Source organism: Canis aureus, chromosome 17 (assembly GCF_053574225.1).
Source record: "Canis aureus isolate CA01 chromosome 17, VMU_Caureus_v.1.0, whole genome shotgun sequence".
NCBI lineage: Eukaryota > Metazoa > Chordata > Mammalia > Carnivora > Canidae > Canis > Canis aureus.
Genome location: NC_135627.1, coordinates 28732468 through 28751941, shown reverse-complemented (window position 1 = coordinate 28751941; position 19474 = coordinate 28732468). Strand labels below are relative to the sequence as shown.

The window sequence follows — 19474 nt, the reverse complement described above, 5'->3', positions numbered from 1 at the left end:
AAAAAAAAAGGAGTTCCAGAAAAAGAGAACAAGAAACTTCCCTGGAAATGAGGCCATGAGTCTTCAGATTGAAAGAACCCCAATGATTATCAGCAGAATAAATGAGAAAAGATCCATACCAGGGCATACATATTAGTCATGAGATTTCAGAACATCAGGAATGAAAGTATCAGACTTGTTAGCAGGAATTTAGCATCCTAAAGGACAGTGAAACTATTCTTCAAATGTTGTGAGGCAATGATTTTCACCTAGACAAATTAACAGTCAGGTATGAGGGTGAATAAAAACATTTGTAGACACATGGGAATTCAAACATATGACTTTTGTAGCAAACTACTGGAGAATGTACTCCAACAGATAAAGGAGTATATATGACAGCAAGAAAGGTATCCAACACAGGGAGGAGGCAAAGCAAAGTCCCAGAGTAATAATAGTGAAAGGACACCTGAAGTGACAGCTGGGCAATAAACCCAATAATAAGTCAATCAAGACCAGAGCAGGAGGATGAGGGGAGGCTCCCTCTGGGGACAAATAGAATCCATAGATTATTTGATATGTTTGCACGCCCCAAAAATAATGATATTTGATGTATAAAAATTTATCATGAGAAATTGAGAAATGAAGCAGATGCTAATGTTAAGAAATAACAAAATATGGCAAATAATGCTAGGAAAAACAACTTTTATAGGCAACATTATGACTCTGAAGTGTCAACATTTACATAGCCATAAAAATGTAAACACTGAATATTGATTTGATCCAAACTTGTGGCGTAACTATCTTGGGAGAGTGGCAATTTTTTTTATATTAAAAAAAAAGATTTATTTACTTATTTGAGAGAGAGAGAGAGAGAGAGAGAGCAGGAGGAGGAGGAGCAGGAGAGGGACAAGCAGACTCCTGCTGAGTGTGGACCCTGACGTGGGGCTGGATCCCATGACCCTGAGAATGACCTGAACTAAAATCCAGAGTTAGCCTCTCAACTGACTGAGCCACCCAGGAATCCGAGGGGAAGAGTGGCAGATATAAGGAAAGTGAGATTGGTGGTATAAGAGATATAAATCCTCATTTACCATAATAGGATATTAATAATTTGAAATTGATTGAATAAGACATACCAGTATCAACAGATTGTTTAGAAATATGGAGGTAAATATCAGAAAAAAGGTGTGTTACAAAGAGTTTTACCTGGGAATGAGATGGAGATGAGCAAGGGATTATGGTAAGTGTACTGTATTTTTTGGCTATTACTCTACTAAACTCTCTCTCCCCTTTCCTTTCCCTCCTCACTCACAAACACACCCACCTGCACACACACACGCACACACACACACACTCACACTTCTATGAATTAAGACTTTTGAATGTTTAAATGTATCTTAAGAGACAAAGCTAAGAAAAAAGACTAATTTCCATTTTTATTATAACTTAGATTATGGACTTCATTGCTTTGACCACTGAATGATACCAAGATCTTTTTTTTTTTTTTTTAATTTTTATTTATTTATGATAGTCACAGAGAGAGAGAGAGAGAGAGGCAGAGACACAGGCAGAGGGAGAAGCAGGCTCCATGCACCGGGAGCCCGACGTGGGATTCGATCCCGGGTCTCCAGGATCGCGCCCTGGGCCAAAGGCAGGCGCCAAACCGCTGCGCCACCCAGGGATCCCAAGATCTTTCTTTAAAAAAAGATTTTATTTATTTATACAGAGAGAGAGGCAGAGACACAGGCAGAGGGAGAAGCAGGCTCCATGAAGCCCCAACGTAGGACTCGATCCCAGGTCTCCAGTATCACACCCTGGGCTGAAGACAGCGCTAAACAGCTGAGCCACCCGGGCTGCCCTGATATCAAGGTATTGAATGGAGATGAGAGGTTTAATTCTAGGATGTTGGAATCTGTCAGAGACATAGCCTGTTGGGTTAAGTTTAGGATATGATGGCACCTAGGGCTGTGGAGGTGCTGTTAGGGTGCCCAGAATAGAGGAGCACATAACCACCCTTGCCGCTAGCCCAAATAGTACCCATGTGCAAGTTAGGAAGAAAGACACTTTCTCAAGACATTTTACAGACACCTGTCAGAAAATAATGAAAATAAATACACAAATCAGTGATGACTGTGGTTGGGAACAGAATCCTTTAGAATCCTGTATTGCATAATCAGGCAACAGCACTGCCTGTAGCTAGAAGTGAAGAGAGGACTGATAAGGATTGTGAGGATTCTGATGAAAGATCTCCCCTGTTTCATAATTTCCTTAGGATTATTAAGCAGATTCACAGGAATATTTGGTAGATTCTTGCCTCCTAAACCAGGAGCTATAAAGATAGGATGTGAGTCTTATTTCTACATATCAGCTTCTATTAAAGAGGTAAGTTCATAGTAAATACTTATAATTTCACAAATTAATGATTGATCTATTAAAATTATAAAATCTTCTTTACTTCCTGTCACAGAGATTGTATTTTTTTCACCTTCGAGAAGTATAGAACCAGGCCTGTCATAGCAGCCTTTCTGCATTTGAGTTCCAATACCACCACTTTCTAGTTTGTGACCCTGAGCAAGTTCCATAATATTTCTGAGCTCAATTTCATTATATGAAGAATATATACAATACCTACTTCATAAATCTTTATGAGGATTAAATAAGATAATGTTTAGAAAGTATTTCAGAAATTGGAATACAGTAAACAATATGTTTTACTATTATGAACTAATTCAAGCACACCTCACCTTTATTTATTCACAATTAATGGTTGTATCTGTTTGGATTTACATTTAGCGGGTAGTAGCAAATAACAAAATGGAATCTTTAACTATTTGTCTCTCAGTTAAAAGAAGTTTGGGGATGGGTGGCCTACATTTCATAGGGTACAGCCAGAATCATCAGAGACTCAGCCTATTTCTGTATTCCTGTGGTGCCTTTTGTAGCCATGGCTTCTATCTACAATATTTCCTCATGGTCTAAGATCACTGCTGAAGCTCCAGCCACCGTGTTTGAGTTCCAGGCAAGAAGCAAGACAAAGAAGAGAAAATAAAAAGGGTACATGCAAGCTGGCTGTCCCTCTCTTAAAGGGCTTTTCTGAATTTCATATCTAGCTGCAGTTGAGGCTGCGAAAAAGTCTTTTAGCTATTCATATTGCTACCCGAGATAAAATCAAAGTTTTGTTATTAAGTAGAAAGAGAATCAATATTGGTCTGGCAGCTAGCCTCTCTCATAACTATAAATCAAGACCCAAACGTTGCCATCATTACGAAGGTTTTGATTGATCTAAACCCAATTCCCAAATTATGTTGTCTGTTGTTGCCCTGTGATATGATATGTCTGAACCACTAGGATGTGTGTTTTCTTAAAGTTTGTATGAAGGTAATTCACTTCAAGGTACAAGACTAAGATTTTTGAGTTCTAAGAGTAAGACAGGTTCCCAGTTGTTTATATTTCACTTTCAGTATACAAATACTGAAATATATATATATATATATATATGCTTGCAAATAAAAGAAATATTAATGAAGAGGGTTTTTATAGTAAACTTCAACCTTAACTTTAAGTGTTAGATATTAATCCTCACATCTGATTTTTTTAGTTCTCATATACGGTTGCCAGTAATATACAGATTGCCAAGTTAAATTTGTATTTCCAATAACTAATGAATAAGTTTTTAGTTTGTTTGTCCCAAATATTGCATAAGACATACTTATCCTTAAAAATTATTTATTGTTTATTTGACATTCAAATTTAGATGGTGATTATGTATTTTTATTTTTTGCTAAATGTGGCAACTCTACGGGAAGAAAGTTACAATGTGCTCATTGGTACCAGGACAGTTTCTTTCCTTGCTAGTGCTCTCTGATAGGCAACAGCACATTTCTGTTTCTCCCATGAGCCTCTTCTCATCCTCTCCCTAATTCTTACCATTCTCCTCATGCATCTTAGCCTTTTCAGAAAAGGTCCTGGCTGCTTCACTGGGAAAAAGCACCAGGGGATTAGAGGAGGATATAAAATAGAATTCCTTCAATCCTGTCCCTGTCCTTCTTTCCCCTTTAGTCTATGTTCCTATCCTTTATTCTTTAGTTAGGAATTGAGATCCTCTTTCTGTTGAAAGTCTTTCCACTGAAAGATGAATTCCAAGATCTTGGCTCCTCCAGTTGTCCCCTCCCTGATGCTTCTCTTTCTTTGAAATGTGCACAATCATGGCTCTTTGATCTTTCACCAAAGGCTCCCCATGGCCGTCTAATTGCCATCCTGTATCTTCTGTTTTCTTTAACACTCAAGTTCTTTGAGAAGCAGTCTGTGCTGGTTATGTCCCACGCCTGATGAATCAGCAGCATACCTGGAAATTTTTATTAAATGATTGGTTTCAAGATATTTCCACAGACTTACTAAATCCTGGGGTGAGACCCTCACAATGTCTAGCCAGTGCTGCCTCCTGAATATCTCTGAGATATTCAGGTTTTATTCCTGCCTCCAAGAGCCTACTGTCTGGGCATTGGTCCAGATGACCAGAACTCCTGCCAGGATTACTGTAGCTCTAATCTTTCAGTTTCCTGTGTGCCTCTAATCTGTATACACTTGCACCTCATCCTCAGATTAATCGTAAATTCATATTTTATTTCATCACATTTCTAATTTGAGTCCTTAACTTATTTCCCCTTGCCTTCAGGAAAAAATCCAAATAGGCTACTCCTAACCATGCAGCCGAATAACTCACCACCCTTCTCTGCAAGAACACTTAACTAATGCAGTTTCTCCAGGCATTGTACATTCTTGTTGCTCAGGTTTTTCTTGTGCACCCTCAAAACTCCTCTTACCTGGAACACCTTCAGCCACTTCTTAACCTCACTCCTCGTTATCCTTTAAGATGAAGGAATTATCTATATACCTCTCTACCCTTGGTATATTGATAGTGAGCTCCTTGAGGGCAAACACGATATCTGATTCATTTTTGTGACCTCATTATACCAAACATCACTCCATCAAAGAAAGTATGCCTGAATGATTGAATTAAAAAATATTCAAAAGCTAATAAGTTATTTCTTAGAGGAAGAAGTGTTAGAATGCAAGTTAAAATTTAAAAGACACTGAAACTTAAAATATTAAACTTAGAAAGGAACAGGATCTGGGGCACTTGGGTGGCTCAGTTGGTTGAGTGTCCAACTCTTGATTTTGGCTCAGGTCACACTCTCAGGGGTGTGGAATGGGCCTGGTGTTGGCCTCCACACTTAGCATGGAGTCAGCTTGAAGATTCTCTTTCCCTGTCTCTCCCTCCCCACCCCCCACCCTGTCCACACATGCACATGCCCTCTCTCTTTCTCTCAAATAAATAAATAAATAAATAAAATCTTTTTTTAAAAAAAGAGAGGAAGGAATAGGATCTAAGAGTTCATAGAGTCTAGTTTATAATTACTGTAGATTAACAAAATTTTAAAAATTAAATGTAACTGAGATGTACACATACACTTCATCAGAACCAACTGAGTCCATATTCAGCTATGTTTGCTGTTTTGTTTTCCTGTGCCTTTGATTCTTTGGTCTTTTCTTTGTTTTTCTTTCTTTTTACCATAAAACCCCACACTGGCTACCAAATTTCTTAATGCATCTGGCAAACTTAGTAACCTCAATTCTAATGACTAGTATGTTTTTTCTAGTCATCCTTGTATTCAAATCTGTGCTAAATAAGTCCAACATTTAAGTCCATCTCTCTTACATCTGCTTGTGAATAGGATGTGTTAGCTGAGTGAAACAACTTATTTCCTTCCACCAGTGCAGACATTTATCATCACCATTTTATATTTTCTTCATATTTTTCTAATTGATCATTTCCTCCACACGAACTAGAAATTATAAAATCTCCAAGCAAAACTGAGTTCCTATATGAATAATACTGTTCTTCTTCAGGATATACAGGGATCATTCATGTATTGTTTATGTTAGATTTGCAAACACATGTGAAAAATATTAATCTTTTTTGTTTTGCCTTTTATATACAGTTTGTCTTCTGTTGCAAGTAGTGTAGTGTAATGTATTAACTTGTTTTTCCCCCAAAGTTTTTTAGTGTGGGAAAAAATTGAATTGTATCCCCAAAGGTTTTTAGTGTGGGAAAAAATTTTATAACATAAAATTTACCATCTTACCATTTTTAAATGCACAGCTCAATGGTATTAAGTCCATTCATATTGTGCAATCATCACCACCATCCATCTCCAGAAGTCTTTTCATCTTGCAAAACTGAAACTTTGTTCCATCAAACAGTAAGTCCCTACTACATCCTTCCCTCAGCCCCTGGCAACCACCATTCTACTTTCTGTCTCTATGATTTTGACTACTTTAAGTACTTTGTATAAATGGAATCATATGGTATGTGTCTTTTTGTACCTGGCTTATTTCACTTAGCACAATGTGCTCAATCTTCATCCATGCTATAGCATTTGTCAGAATTTCCTTTCTTTTTAAGTCTGAATAATATGCTATTGTGTGTATATGCGGCATTTTGCTTGTCCGTCCATCTGTCCATGGACATTTGAGTTGCTTCCATATTTTAAGTATTTTGAATAATGCTACTATGAGCATGGGTGTCTAAATATCTCTTTAAGATTCTGTTTTCAGTTCTTTTGAGTGAATACCTGAAGTGGAATTGCTGGATCATATGTTAATTCTATTTTTAAAGAATTGTCACACTGCTTGCCATAGTGGCTGTACCATTTTACAGTCCCACCAACAGCGCAGAAATGTTCTAAGTTCTCTACCAACATTCATTTCTTGTTTTGTTGTTGTTGTTTTGTTTTTGATAATAGCCATTCTAATGCGTGTGAGGCAGTAACTTGTTTTTATTAGTAGTACTATTTGGCCTGTTTTAAATAATTGGTTAGCCTGAAGTTATTTTTAAGTATATTTATGAAGCTTTTTAAGTTGCTAGCAAATAATAGGTAAAACATTTAGTTGATAGCAATAATAAGTAAAACAGGCTCTAATTTCCTGAATATTGATCTCTAATATTTCTGACACCAAATAATCGGTTACCTTGAATTGATGACAATATCAAATATGCTTCCCAACCTTGAAATTTGGCGTTAAAGTCTGAAAAGGCAGGCAGCCTCGGTGGCTTAGCGATTTAGTTCCACCTTCAGCCCAGGGTCTGATCCTGGAGACCCGGGATCAAGTCCCATGTCAGGCTCCCTGCATGTCTCTGTCTCTCTCTCTCTCAATCTCTCTCCCTGTGTGTCTCTAATAAATAAATAAAACCAAAAAAAGAAAAAGAAAAAGAAAAAAAAGTCTGAAAAAAGGCAGACCTTTCTTTGGGGAGGGATTAATTACTATATTTTATAATATTAAAAATTATTGTTAGGGGTTTTGTTTGTTTTAGCTATGACAATGGATGTTTTGATTATGTATAAAAAGAGTTCTTACCTATTGTGGCAATCATTTCACAATATGTGTAAATCAAGGCATTGTGCTGTACCCCTTAAACTTATACAGTGCTGGATGTAATTACATCTCATTAAAGCTTAAAAAATAAAAACAAAACAAACAAAAAGAGTTCTTTTAGAGATATGTACTAAAATGTTTATAGACAAAATGAAATAATGTCTGATATTTGTTTCAAAATAATCCAATGGAGACTGGGGGCCAGAGAAGGTAGGTTATAGGTAAAGATTGGTTATTAATTGATAATTGATAACTAGGTGATGAATCAAGAGAGATTTATTACATTAGTCTCTCTGCTTCTGAGCAAATAGTAATTTTTCATTAAAAAGTTTGTTTTAAGCAGAATTTAATCTATTAAGTATTTTCAAAGGTAGTATTTATTAAGTATGGTGAGAGTAGGTTTTCACTTAATGTGGAAAAGAAAAATGTGAAATAATACATTTATATCATACTCACATAATGCTTTTCTTGCCTTTAATCCTTATCATAGATAATTGATTCAGTTCTGAAATTACATTAAACTTGTATTATATTAGAAAAAATTTCTAATTACTAAAAAATGAATAATTTCTTTAAATAAAATGGAGGCAAAAGCACATTACTCATGAATTGACATGTAATCCAAGCATGCCACTTTCTGCCTAAAGCCATAGTACAGCTCTGTCCAATAGAACTTTCTGCAATGATGGAAACTTTTTTTATCAGCTCTGTCCAATATTGTAGCCACCAGCCACATATGGCTATTGAGTTGGCTGATATAACCAAGTGGCTAGTGGGACTGGGAAATGAAAATTTAGATTTTATTGATTTTCACTTGTATTTTTAAGCGCTTTTCATTAGGTCTGAGAAATTATGTTTTTTAGTGAAGATGTATATCCCTTTGACAAGTGAAAAATAAAATCACAAACTTAGTCCTCCATATGTTAAAAATTGGGGATTAGAAGTTCTACTACTTGACCTGAACAACTTTATAAATGTTAAAATTTAAACAGAAAGTATTATATATAAGTTATCTTTAAATGATATTGCAAATTTTAAATGTAGTTAATTATTATACCTATCTTGTTTTGATATTTCAGTATTTAGCATACCAAATATGTCCTTAATAATTTCATGTGTATGTAATGTGTTACAGATGAACACACTTAATATCATACCAACCCTTTCATGTAGGGACACTATTAATATTCCCGTTTTTCAAGAAACAGAGACATAGAGAGGAAATAACTTACACAAGTTAATGCTAGCATCTGGTGGGCATGGGATTTGATCCCACAAATTTGGCTTCGGTCCATATTCTTAATTGCTTTGTATATTTCTTCTCTTGAAATAATTTGCTTGGAAAAGGATTAAGAAAGAATGATTAATTCGTTGTTAAAAATGTATTTATAAATTTAGAGTTTCTCATCACCTTGGAAAAATACTATGTAACATTATATTATAAGGTTTAGTGAAAAAATAATATAAAATTGAACATAGAGAATCACTCACTATGTTTACCCACCCCTATCCCCCTAAAAAAACTGTTCAGGAAAGAAGACTAGAAATAAATCTTTTCTCTTTTTTGTATATTCAAAATTTCTAAAATAAGAAAAATGTTTATTATAAAACTTCAGCTATTATACTTGCAAAGCATATTTAAAACCTCTTTATGGCTTAAATTAATATTTTATATTAGATTTGATCTAAAACTACATTGTTATAAAAGTTCATAAAAAATCTGTCTGAATAGTTAGACTGTTTATTTTCCCAGATGCTCACTCTGACAATTAGTCTGAGTCTGAAGATGCTTTTTATTACTAATAAGTTATTAATTCCATATTCCTTGACGATATAATTTTTGTCAGAAAAGCAAAGTGAAATATGAAGAGACAAATCATTGATATCTCCTTAAAACTACTCTTTGAAGTAACATTGTAACCTCTTTGTGGTTGGCAAATAAATAGTGGGTAAAATAAAAAAAATTGTGAAAAATCAATGTTTCACAAGTGATTCTTGTTTTCCTTTGGTGATTTGAATATTTTAGAAGCCAAAAATACCTTTTGGATATGCCATATGTATATGATCTAAGATGACTTTTTCATAAAGTAGGGGATGCAGAGGATACATTGAGTACATTAGTTTGTACTTCTGAGTTGTATCGAACAGACTCTTAAATTGTTAAGTATCAATATGAATCAGTATGTTACTAGCTGCCCCTTATTTAATATCAATTATATGACAGGCACTACACTAGATATCTTATTATCCTATTAAATCTTCACTCCAGTGAAATGGGTAAGTTCGTTTCCATTTTACAAGTAAGGAAATTAATACACAAAGAGAAAATGCAACTTGGCCAGAGTCAGTTGCTATGTAAGTGACGGTCAGTTTTCCAGTGTAGGCATACCAGCTCCAGTAATTGTGAAGATTAAATAAAATAAGCCAGGTGGAAACAACTCAAATGTCCACTGATAGATGAATGGATAAATAATATGTGATGTACTCATTCAATGAATATTACTTAGTCTTAAATAGGGAATGAACTTCTGATACATTCTACAGCATAAATAAACCTGAGGACATTAGGCTAAGTGAAATAAACCAGACATAGAAGGATAAATATTATATGATTCTACTTACATGAAGTACTTCCAATAGTCACATCCATAGAGACAGCAAGTAGAATAGTGGTTACTAGGAGCTAGGAGGAGGGGGGAATCGGGAGGTAGAATTTCATGGGTACAGACTTTCAGTTTGGGATGATGGAAAAGTTCTGGAGACAAATAAGAGTGATAGTTGCACAACAATGTGAAAGTATTAGTGCCACTAAACTGTACCCTTAAAACTAATTAAAATGATAAAATTTAGGGGTGCCTGGGTGGCTCAGTCAGTTAAGCATCTGCCTTCAGCTCAGGTCATGATTGTGGAGTCTTGGGATTGAGCCCTGCATCTGGCTCCCTGCTCAGTGGGGAGTCTGCTTCTCCCTCTCCCTCTGCTCCTCCCCCTGCTCATTCTCTCTCTCTCTCTCTCTCTTTCATTCCCTCTCAAATAAATAAAAAATTTAAAACATGGTAAATTTTAAAAAAACATGGTAAATTTTATGTTGTGTATATTTATCATAATAAAAAGCAACTTATGAAAATTTTTTAGTAGAGCTATAGCCCATTATAGTACCAAATCAAGGAGGAGAATCATTATACTTTATCTGTAATAATAAAAATAAATAAAAGTGAGAAGGAGATAACTAGTGAGATGCCTTTGAAGTGGTCAGACCTTACCTTATTTCTGGAAAAATTATGAAGTATTGCGAATCTAAGACAAATGCAGGTAACTCAACTGAACAATAGGCAAATGACCAGATCAACAAAATGACCTCCAAATGATCAATAAAGATATAAAAAAGGTGAGGAACCCCTGGGTGGCTCAGCGGTTTAGCACCTGACTTTGGCCCATCCTGGAGTCCCAGGATCAAGTCCCACATCAGGCTCCCTGCATGGAGCCTGCTTCTCCCTTTGCCTGTGTCTCTGCCTCTCTCTTTCTCTCTCTCTCTCTCTCTGTGTGTGTGTCTCTCATGAACAAATAAATAAAATCTTAAAAAAAAGATATCAAAAAGGAGTTCAACTTTATTAATCATCAGAGAAATCCAAATTGAAATCAAAGTGAGATACAGCTATATTCTCATCATGATGGCTTAAATAAAAAAGACACAATACTAAATGTTTGTGAGGCTGTGGCTCAGCTGGAATTCTCATATGAGAGGTTGAGAGGAGAGAAAACTAGTAACACCATTTTGGAAGACTATTTGGCAGTATCTGCTCAAGCTGAATATATATATACTCTAATATCTAGCAGATCTACTTGTAAGAGCATACTCTCCAGAAATAAGTACATATATTCACTGAAACATGTATAAGAATATTCTTAGTAGTATTGGTCATAATAGCCTTGTTATGGGTTGAATTGTGCCTCCTCCACCCTTCAATTCATATGTTGAAGTCCTAATCCCTGGTATCTTAGACTGTGGCCTTATTTCGAAATAGAGTCATTGCAAATGTTATTAAAGTGAGGTCATAGTAGGGTGTAGCTCTAATCAGACCAATGACCTTTAGGAGGGGAAACTTTGAACATAGACACACACACACACAAGATGAAGGTGGAGAGTGGGGTAATATCCTATAAGGCAAGGAATACCAAAGACTGCCAGAAAACCACCAGAAGCTAGGGGAAAGGCATGGAACAGATGCTTCCCTACATCCCTCCAAAGGAACTGACCCTGCTGACACCTGGTCTCGGACTTCTATCATCCAGAACATTAGATGATGAATTTCTGTTGCTTCAGCCACTCAGCTTGTGATACTTTGTTATGGCAACTCTAGAAAACTAATACAGGCTTCAAATTAGAAAGAACCCAAATGTCAATTGGCTGTATTTATTCAGTAAAGCAAGTAAATAAAGTAAGGTATATTCATGCAATGGAGTACTATACAGCAACAAAAATGAACCAGCTACAGCTACACAAATTATATGAATTGGCCTTAATATAAGGTTAAGAAAAAAAATCAGACCCAAAAGAGTACATGTAGTATGACTTCATGTATATGAAGTAAAAATTATAAATTAGCCAAAACTAATTTGTAGTGTTCAAAGTCAGGAATAGAGTTACTCTTTGTATGGGAGAAGAGACAGGAATTGGGCCAAGGATTTTTCTGAGGTCCTAGAAATATTCTATTTCTTAATATAGGTGCTGGTTGCATGGGCTGTGCAGTTTATGAAAAATCTTTGAGCTGTACACTTACCAAAGTCTGTGTATTTTAATAAAAAGTTGTTAGAGTGGAAAAAAAATCCAGAAAATCCCTTTTCCCTAAATTGTTTGTGACCTTTGGTAAATTTCTTAATACTCTAGGTGTCAGTTTTCTGATATATAAAGTGATAGTAACAACAGTACTTATTCCATATGTTTGCTGGGAAATATAGGGAGATAATATATATGGTAACACCTACCAAAATGACTGGCAGCATTCAATAAGTGTTAGCTATTATTACCATAATTATAATGATTGACAAATATACTATGGAATAGTTTTACTTCTAGATAAACAACTGATGTATTTTTTATGGTTACACACATTGGAGTCTTTTATTTATTTTATGATGACTCATTTGGAGTATAAGCCCAGACACTTAGCCTAGAAAAAATATGATGTGACCGAGTTAGAAGGCCTAACCACCTTCTGGGTTTCTTTGAGCTAATCTTCATTGTTTCTAAGTTATATTTATTCCACGTTTGACTGTGTTAAATGTCACCTTTTTTTTTTCTGACAGTATTAGGAAATGAAAGGAAAAGAACCTCCAGGATTAATATTACTTTATATATGTATGGTTACATTTCCTTTGAGCTTCACAACAAGTGAGACAGGTAGGGAAGGAATTAGTATTCTAATATTTAGGATGAGCAAACCAGTTCAGCAGGTTAAATGACTTACAGAAGAGCCGGATTGCTAAGATATGAAGAGTTGGGATGAAAGCTATTAGAAAATTATATGGATAATTCAGGAAATAAAAGAAGGTAATTTAAGTGAAGAGTAAGATAATCTTTGCTTGAGCAATGATGGCCAGTGGAACTTTAGGTGATGATGTAAATGTTCTTTATTTGCTCTGTCCAACAGAGTAGCCAGTGCACACTTTTGGCTAGTATCATTGAGGAACTGAATTTTTAATATTAATTTAAATGTAAATGGTCATATGTAACTATCATATGTATGTGTAACTATCATTTCCAGGAATCACGGTAAAGTCCATGGTCAAGGGGTTGGGGCTGTGCTGAGAGCTGGCATCTTGTTCACTTTGTGTGTTTAGGTCATCTTATATCCCAACCTTATCTGGATGGACATGCATATATAGGGTTGGGATTGTTTGGTTTTCAAGCTTGCAAATATACATCTAGTATTAGGTATCTATTGTATTTTCAAAGATTATCTTTTTGCATTTAAAAAAGTAGACATTCTTAAGGAATCTGGTGCTAAACCATTTTTAGACAACCAGCTTCTGGGTCAAGGTTTCATACTTAGTAAAGCAGCAACTTCACTGTGATCTATTGAAAGTCAGCCCTCAACATTAAGGTTTGAAAGAAAAAATAAGAAGAAAAAGAAGACAAAAGATAAAACAATATTTAATATGTTTGTAAAATAAAAAATTTAAAATACAGAAAAAGAAAAAAAGTAAATATTTTACTTGTGCCAAAGCAGAAATGCCTGAAAGAATTAGCAACGATCATAGAATTTATCCTGTTTTGTGGAAATACCTTTGACTATACTATCTCTTCCAAGAGAAATGTTGACATTTTGAGTTCATGATGTGTTGGAGTTCTGTATTTATTAGTACTGTTTTGGAAGGTGTTTCTTTTTGGATGTGGTAGGAACAGTCAATGGAATATTTTTTATTGTTTTATGAATTTTCAACCACATTTGAACCAAACTGGAAGTGGAGTGATAGTCTCATAGATAATCACGTCAAGGATACATTTACCTCTCTGAGCCTCAGTTTCCATCTATCCAAAATATAGTTTTTGGAATAGGTGACTAGGAAGTTCCCCTGAAATGCTAAAGTTTTATGAATCCATGAAAAAAACACACATTTCTCTCTTTCCCAGACATTTGGGTTCCAAGGAAATTTCAGTGGCCTGTAAGCGAGCCAAATTACCTGTTCTGTTCAAACGAAAAAAAAGTTAAATTTGACTTTATACTCTATGTACTATATTTGTATGTACACATGTGCTTTGGTAACATTCATGTTTTTTTTTTTTTAAAGATTTTATTTACATGAGTGACAGAGAGAGAGAGAGAGAGAGAGAGGCAGAGACACAGGCAGAGGGAGAAGCAGGTTCCACGTAGGGAGCCCAATGTGGGACTCCAGGATCAGGCCCTGGGCTGAAGGCAGGCGCTAAACTGCTGAACCACCTGGGCTGCCCATGGTTTTGTTTTTTAAAGTCAGTATCAGAATGCTATGATCTGAGTGTTTGTTCTTCCCTCCACACAAATTCAAATATTGAAAATCTAATGGCCAATTTGATGGTGTTGTTAGGTGGTGCATCTTTGGGAGGTGATTAAGTCCACAGGCATGGGATTAATGCCCTTATAAAAGAGTCCCTAGATAGATGCCTCTTGGCCCCTTCTGCCACATGAGGATACAAAGAGAAGTTGGCAGTCTGAAACCTACCAGGGGGCCCTCACTAGAACCCAACCATGCTGGCATCCTGATTTTGGCCTTCCAACCTTGAGAGGTGATGAGAAATAACCTTTGTAAAAGATTTTATTTATTTATTCATGAGAAACACACACACAGAGGTAGACACACAGGCAGAGGAAGAAGCAGGCTCTCTACAGGGAGCCCGATGTGGGACTTGATCCTTGGACTCCAGGATGACATCCTGTGCCAAAGGCAGATGCTCAACCACTAAGCCACCCAAGTGTCCCGAGAAATAATTTTTTTTATATGCCACCCAGTCTATGGTATTTTGTTATAGCAGTCCAAACAGATAAAAAAGATTTGAGCTTGATGTCTTTACCTTTATTGGAGAAATCATGCCAGATTTCTCAGTGATCATCTTTCATAAGCAGAATTTATAGACATTTCATGGGAATGTTACATACTATTGACAGGTGAAGTGGGATAGTATAAATATTTTATTTTTTCTATGAGGTCTACTAGATATAAAAGGAACTCCCTTTTTTCATTATCTTGGCTTACTTTGGCTCTGTCAGGCCACTAGCTTTTTTTTTCTCTCCTATTTGAATCTTAAGGTCAGGAAATGGGTATGAATTTTTTCTTAGTTCTGGAAAGGCAGCATCTTATGAGTCACTCCATCTGAATACTTTTATCATTTTTCCCCTTCAGATAGTGAATGCCCTTTATCCTCATTACTGAAACCAGGCAACTTTATCATATGGAAACCTTATTGCTAATGTTATACTATGTTAATTGTAAAGGAGAATTCTGACTTCAGATGATTTAACAAATGAGGCCTGGTTCCTGTTATGGAAGAAAGAGAGCAGACAATGTTTAACATGTTAACATGTTTAACATGTTGATATATAGAAGACATTTTCCACTCCTAATATTTTATATACACACCCACACTCACATGCACAAATAGTATTTGTCTTCTTATACAATGATCTTGCATTAGTTAGTCAAGAGAAAACTGTCATAATAGGAAATATACTCAGTGCCAGCCCTGCTCTTCTATGATGAAAGTGATTATCAGGATTGCAGAGAAAACAGGAGACAAAAAACACATAAACCTGCTTTAATATGGTCAAAGAACAGCCTTCTGTACTCAAGGTAAAGCAAAGAACATTTTAATAACTTATGACTCAGCCCAATTTAAAATAAGTAATCCCTAAGGCAAAATGGCTATTGATTTGCTCACATTTGTTGCTCATGACAACAAAAAATTAAAATGCTAAATAAAACTAGCATTAGGACAGTTTATCAGAGTTCAGATATTTTCAAATCGCTTCCTAGTGATGCCTCCATGGATAATAGTACAAATATAAAATAAAGCTCATAGGAAATACTTAATATGGAAATTTTAATCCCTAAGCTACCTCTCTCATACTTTTTTTTTTTTTTTGTCTCTTTGGTTTCCTTCTCTCTCTCTTTTTATCCTTTACTGTATGGAGACAATTTCAGCTTGCAATATTTAAATAAATATGTGATAGTCAGTTTTCTGTGTCAACTTGGTTAGGCTATAGCTCCAATTATTCACTCAAACACTAAACTAGGTGTTGCTGTGAAGGTATCTTCTAGATATTATGATTAAAGTCCAATTCCGAAGTCCAGTGATTTTTTTTTAAGATTTTATTTATTTGTTTATTTGAGAGAGTGATGAGAGAAGGGAGGAAGGGGAGAAACAGACTCCCCTCTGAGCAGGGAGCCCAACATGACTGGGATTGATCCCAGGACCCTGGGTTGACCTGAGCCAAAGGCAGATGCTTAACTGACTGAGCCACCCAGGTGCCCCCAAATCCAGTTGACTTTCAGTAAAGGAGATTATCTTGTATAATCTTGATTTATCCATTGAAAGGTCAAGAGAAAAGGCTTCCTTGAAGAAGAGGAAACTCTGCCTGAAGACAGTAGTTCTAGAACTCTTTTAGAGTCTGTAGTCTGGATTTTGTACATTTAGCCAGCCTGTAGTCTGTAGTCTAGATTTTGTACACTTAGCCAGCCTTCGCAACAGTGTAAGCCAATTCCTTGCAATCAATCTCTTAATATATATCTTCTATTGGTTCTTTTTCTTAGACCTTGACTGATAAAAAACATTAGCTATATTTTAGATTCTTCCCACACAGTGTATGAGAATAAAGAGAGGAAAAGGGAGTAGATACCTGATTGTCAAATTGCTCAGATTTTTCCTCTAAAATTACAGAACTAAACAGATGACAGGAATTTCAGAAACAGTTAAATAAGGAACACTATGTGAAGCTAAATTAAGGTCCAAGCCTCGAAACTGCTTAAAAGATCCATAGACATGGTAACAGAAATAAAACTTTAGAGTAATAAATGATGCTTATTTTCAGTTACCAAAATGATAATTTCTTATATTTTCTAAAACCTAGTTTAGAATTTAGTGTACAGAAAATATGACTAGTGAATTTTTATTAGGTAGAGATAGAAATCTTCAGACAGAGGATGTAATTTTATCTCTTTTAATCATTCTCTAGATAAATATGCAAAATCATGCATATTCCAGATACAATTAACTATTGAGATATATGGTCACACTAACCATCAGCAGCTACCTGAGTAGTAGTTCTATGTTCTAAGTTCTGTGTTGTATGTTCTGTGTTGTAGAGGTAGTGATAAAACTAAAAATCATGAAGAAGTAAGGAAAATTTGGAGTATTTGCCTACCTGTGATTTTAGGCCAGAAAGCCATCTGTAGGCAATGACCTGTCTCTCCACTGCTCCTTAATTGGTGAGAATATCAATTAAGACTCCTGGCACATATATATGATAGTTTAGTATACCTGTTTTGAACTAAGAGGAGACTATGGGAGGATGATAAGAAATCAGTTTACCTGTGGAGGGGATGCCTCTGCCTCTGGGAAGGTAGGAGGGATTTTGGGGGGAAGTATGTCCTAGGAAAAGGGGTCCCTGTGACCCGATAGCGTTATTCTACAGAGCATTAAAGTCATTCTTTGTGGGAAGATTATCTCCACATGAGAAGATGATAACAATGGAGGGTACTCGGGGGTTGTTCTGGAGGTGAAACATCAATTATGTGACAGGACTGTTGTAGTCACTTCACACAATTTTGATATTAACAATGTTTTATTACTTTACATCTTGGCACTTGTCTAGTTTGGGTTCTGCAGGAAGCAGATGCTGGTATGAAGTTATGAGTGCAAGAGGTTTATTAGGGGGTTAACAACTGTGAAGGGAAAAATGTTTGGGCAGGGAGATTCATTACAACATACTGCCAAGCTAAAAAGTCTCTGGTAGTTTAGCAGGGAGTTCTGAAGCAAAGATTGCCCCTTAAAAGGATCAATGTCAAGCAAAAGTGGCTCAACCTGTACCACCACCAGTCAATGGCCAGATGCCACCCTGAAAGGAACACAACCTCAGGGTGAAAACTAAGGAAAACCCTGACAAAGCTAAGAGCTGGAAGCTGTTGATTAATCACGCTCCTTGCAACTGGTCAGAGAGTGTTTTCTGAATGGGGAATCCAGGCAGTTTATCTCCATGTCTGCCCCAATACTGCAGTGTGGCATTAGTGAAATTATGGGTGGCTGTGTGTTTGGAGATGAAAATCAATTAGGCCAGAACAAGAGATGTTAGTGCATTACCATTTTTAAATTCCACTTCTTAGTAGTTTATAGTGGTACACTGCCACCATTCCTTAGTTAACTAGAGTTGTCACCACCAAAAGGTTAGGGATTGAATATATCAGATGTTGTTTAAAGCCTCCAAAATAATAAGAATATTGTAAGAATATTGTTACTCCCATTTCATCCCAAATAAGTTGCTCATAGTGGGTCAACTCAGGGCCTCCATTTGTGTTGGACTATTACAGTTATGAAATGGGCAAAGGAGTTCAGAACAGCTCTTTAGGGGATGATGAGGAAGAATCATTTCCTTCATCTAGATCAAGAAGGTGGGATTTAAAGAAGTCATATTGGCTCTTTGTGATGCATCACTATTTTTTTAAGGGCATATTATAGCATAGTGCTTAATATAAAGGAGACTCTGGAGTCTGTGACCACTTGCTAGTGATGTGGCTTTTGGCAAATCCCTGAACCTCTTGGTGCCTTACTTTCCCCATTTGTTAAAAATTATAGTAGTGCCTACATCATGGGGATGTTGTGAGGATAAAATGATATAACACATGCAGTCCCTGGCTGGGGAAGGGTTCAATATCTGTTAGCTGTTATTCTACTTCTTCCCCCACTTTTTCTTCCCTTCTTCACTGAATAAGTGCTTTCCCTTTGAATTTTGTCATCTCTCTAGATGAGCAAAATGTTCACAGAACTTGGGAGGAAGGTAAAATGGAAAGAATCTGTTACTCTAACAGGATTCAGGATGTCTCCTTTTGATCAGGTCTTTAGTTTTTAGTGTTATGTTCTCAGTCTTGTTCTGGGAGTGTTGAGTGTAAAAAAAATGGCCTCTGCCCTGAGCAGTAGCATATTTGAAAAACAACAAATGGACATATAAATGATTAATGAAAACACAAGCATATATAAAATTAAGTTCTAAAAAAATAAAAATAAAATAAAATTAAGTTCTAAAGGAACAGTCTAGGAATCTAATTTCATTTTGCTGACACACTGTTGTTTTGAGCATGAAAGATGATACCATTTGGGGTAAAATTGTGAGGGTGACCTCTTGTATGATAATACAATAAAAGGTCCCATGTTTATTGTCTTCGAATCTAAAATATATGAACTCAGATAAAAAGAAAACAAGTTTAAGGACATTTAAGCAGGATTGTATTGCCTCTTTTTATTGTTAGCCTATTCATGCTCTCTACCGCTGGATGTGTCAGGATGGCAAAAAATAGGAAGAATTGCTCAATACTT

The 19474-nt window shown here is 35.9% G+C and overlaps 1 protein-coding gene and 1 long non-coding RNA gene across 2 annotated transcripts in view; one reads left to right on the top strand and one right to left on the bottom strand.

Moving 5' to 3' along the window:
• Nucleotides 1-1706: 1706 nt before the first annotated feature.
• NDFIP2 (Nedd4 family interacting protein 2) overlaps nucleotides 1707-19474 on the top strand; it is an 85494-nt gene continuing 67726 nt past the window's right edge. Inside the window, exon 1 of the mRNA XM_077855273.1 lies at nucleotides 1707-1848. Coding sequence (XP_077711399.1) covers nucleotides 1747-1848 — 102 coding nt within the window. The 5' untranslated portion in view covers nucleotides 1707-1746. The remainder of the gene's footprint in view (nucleotides 1849-19474) is intronic.
• LOC144287865 (uncharacterized) lies at nucleotides 3519-10256 on the bottom strand. The gene is made up of 5 exons (XR_013355664.1): nucleotides 10039-10256; nucleotides 8649-8753; nucleotides 7873-7921; nucleotides 7012-7215; nucleotides 3519-4324 (listed from the first exon to the last, which is right to left on the bottom strand). It is a non-coding gene; the product is annotated as an uncharacterized LOC144287865 (long non-coding RNA).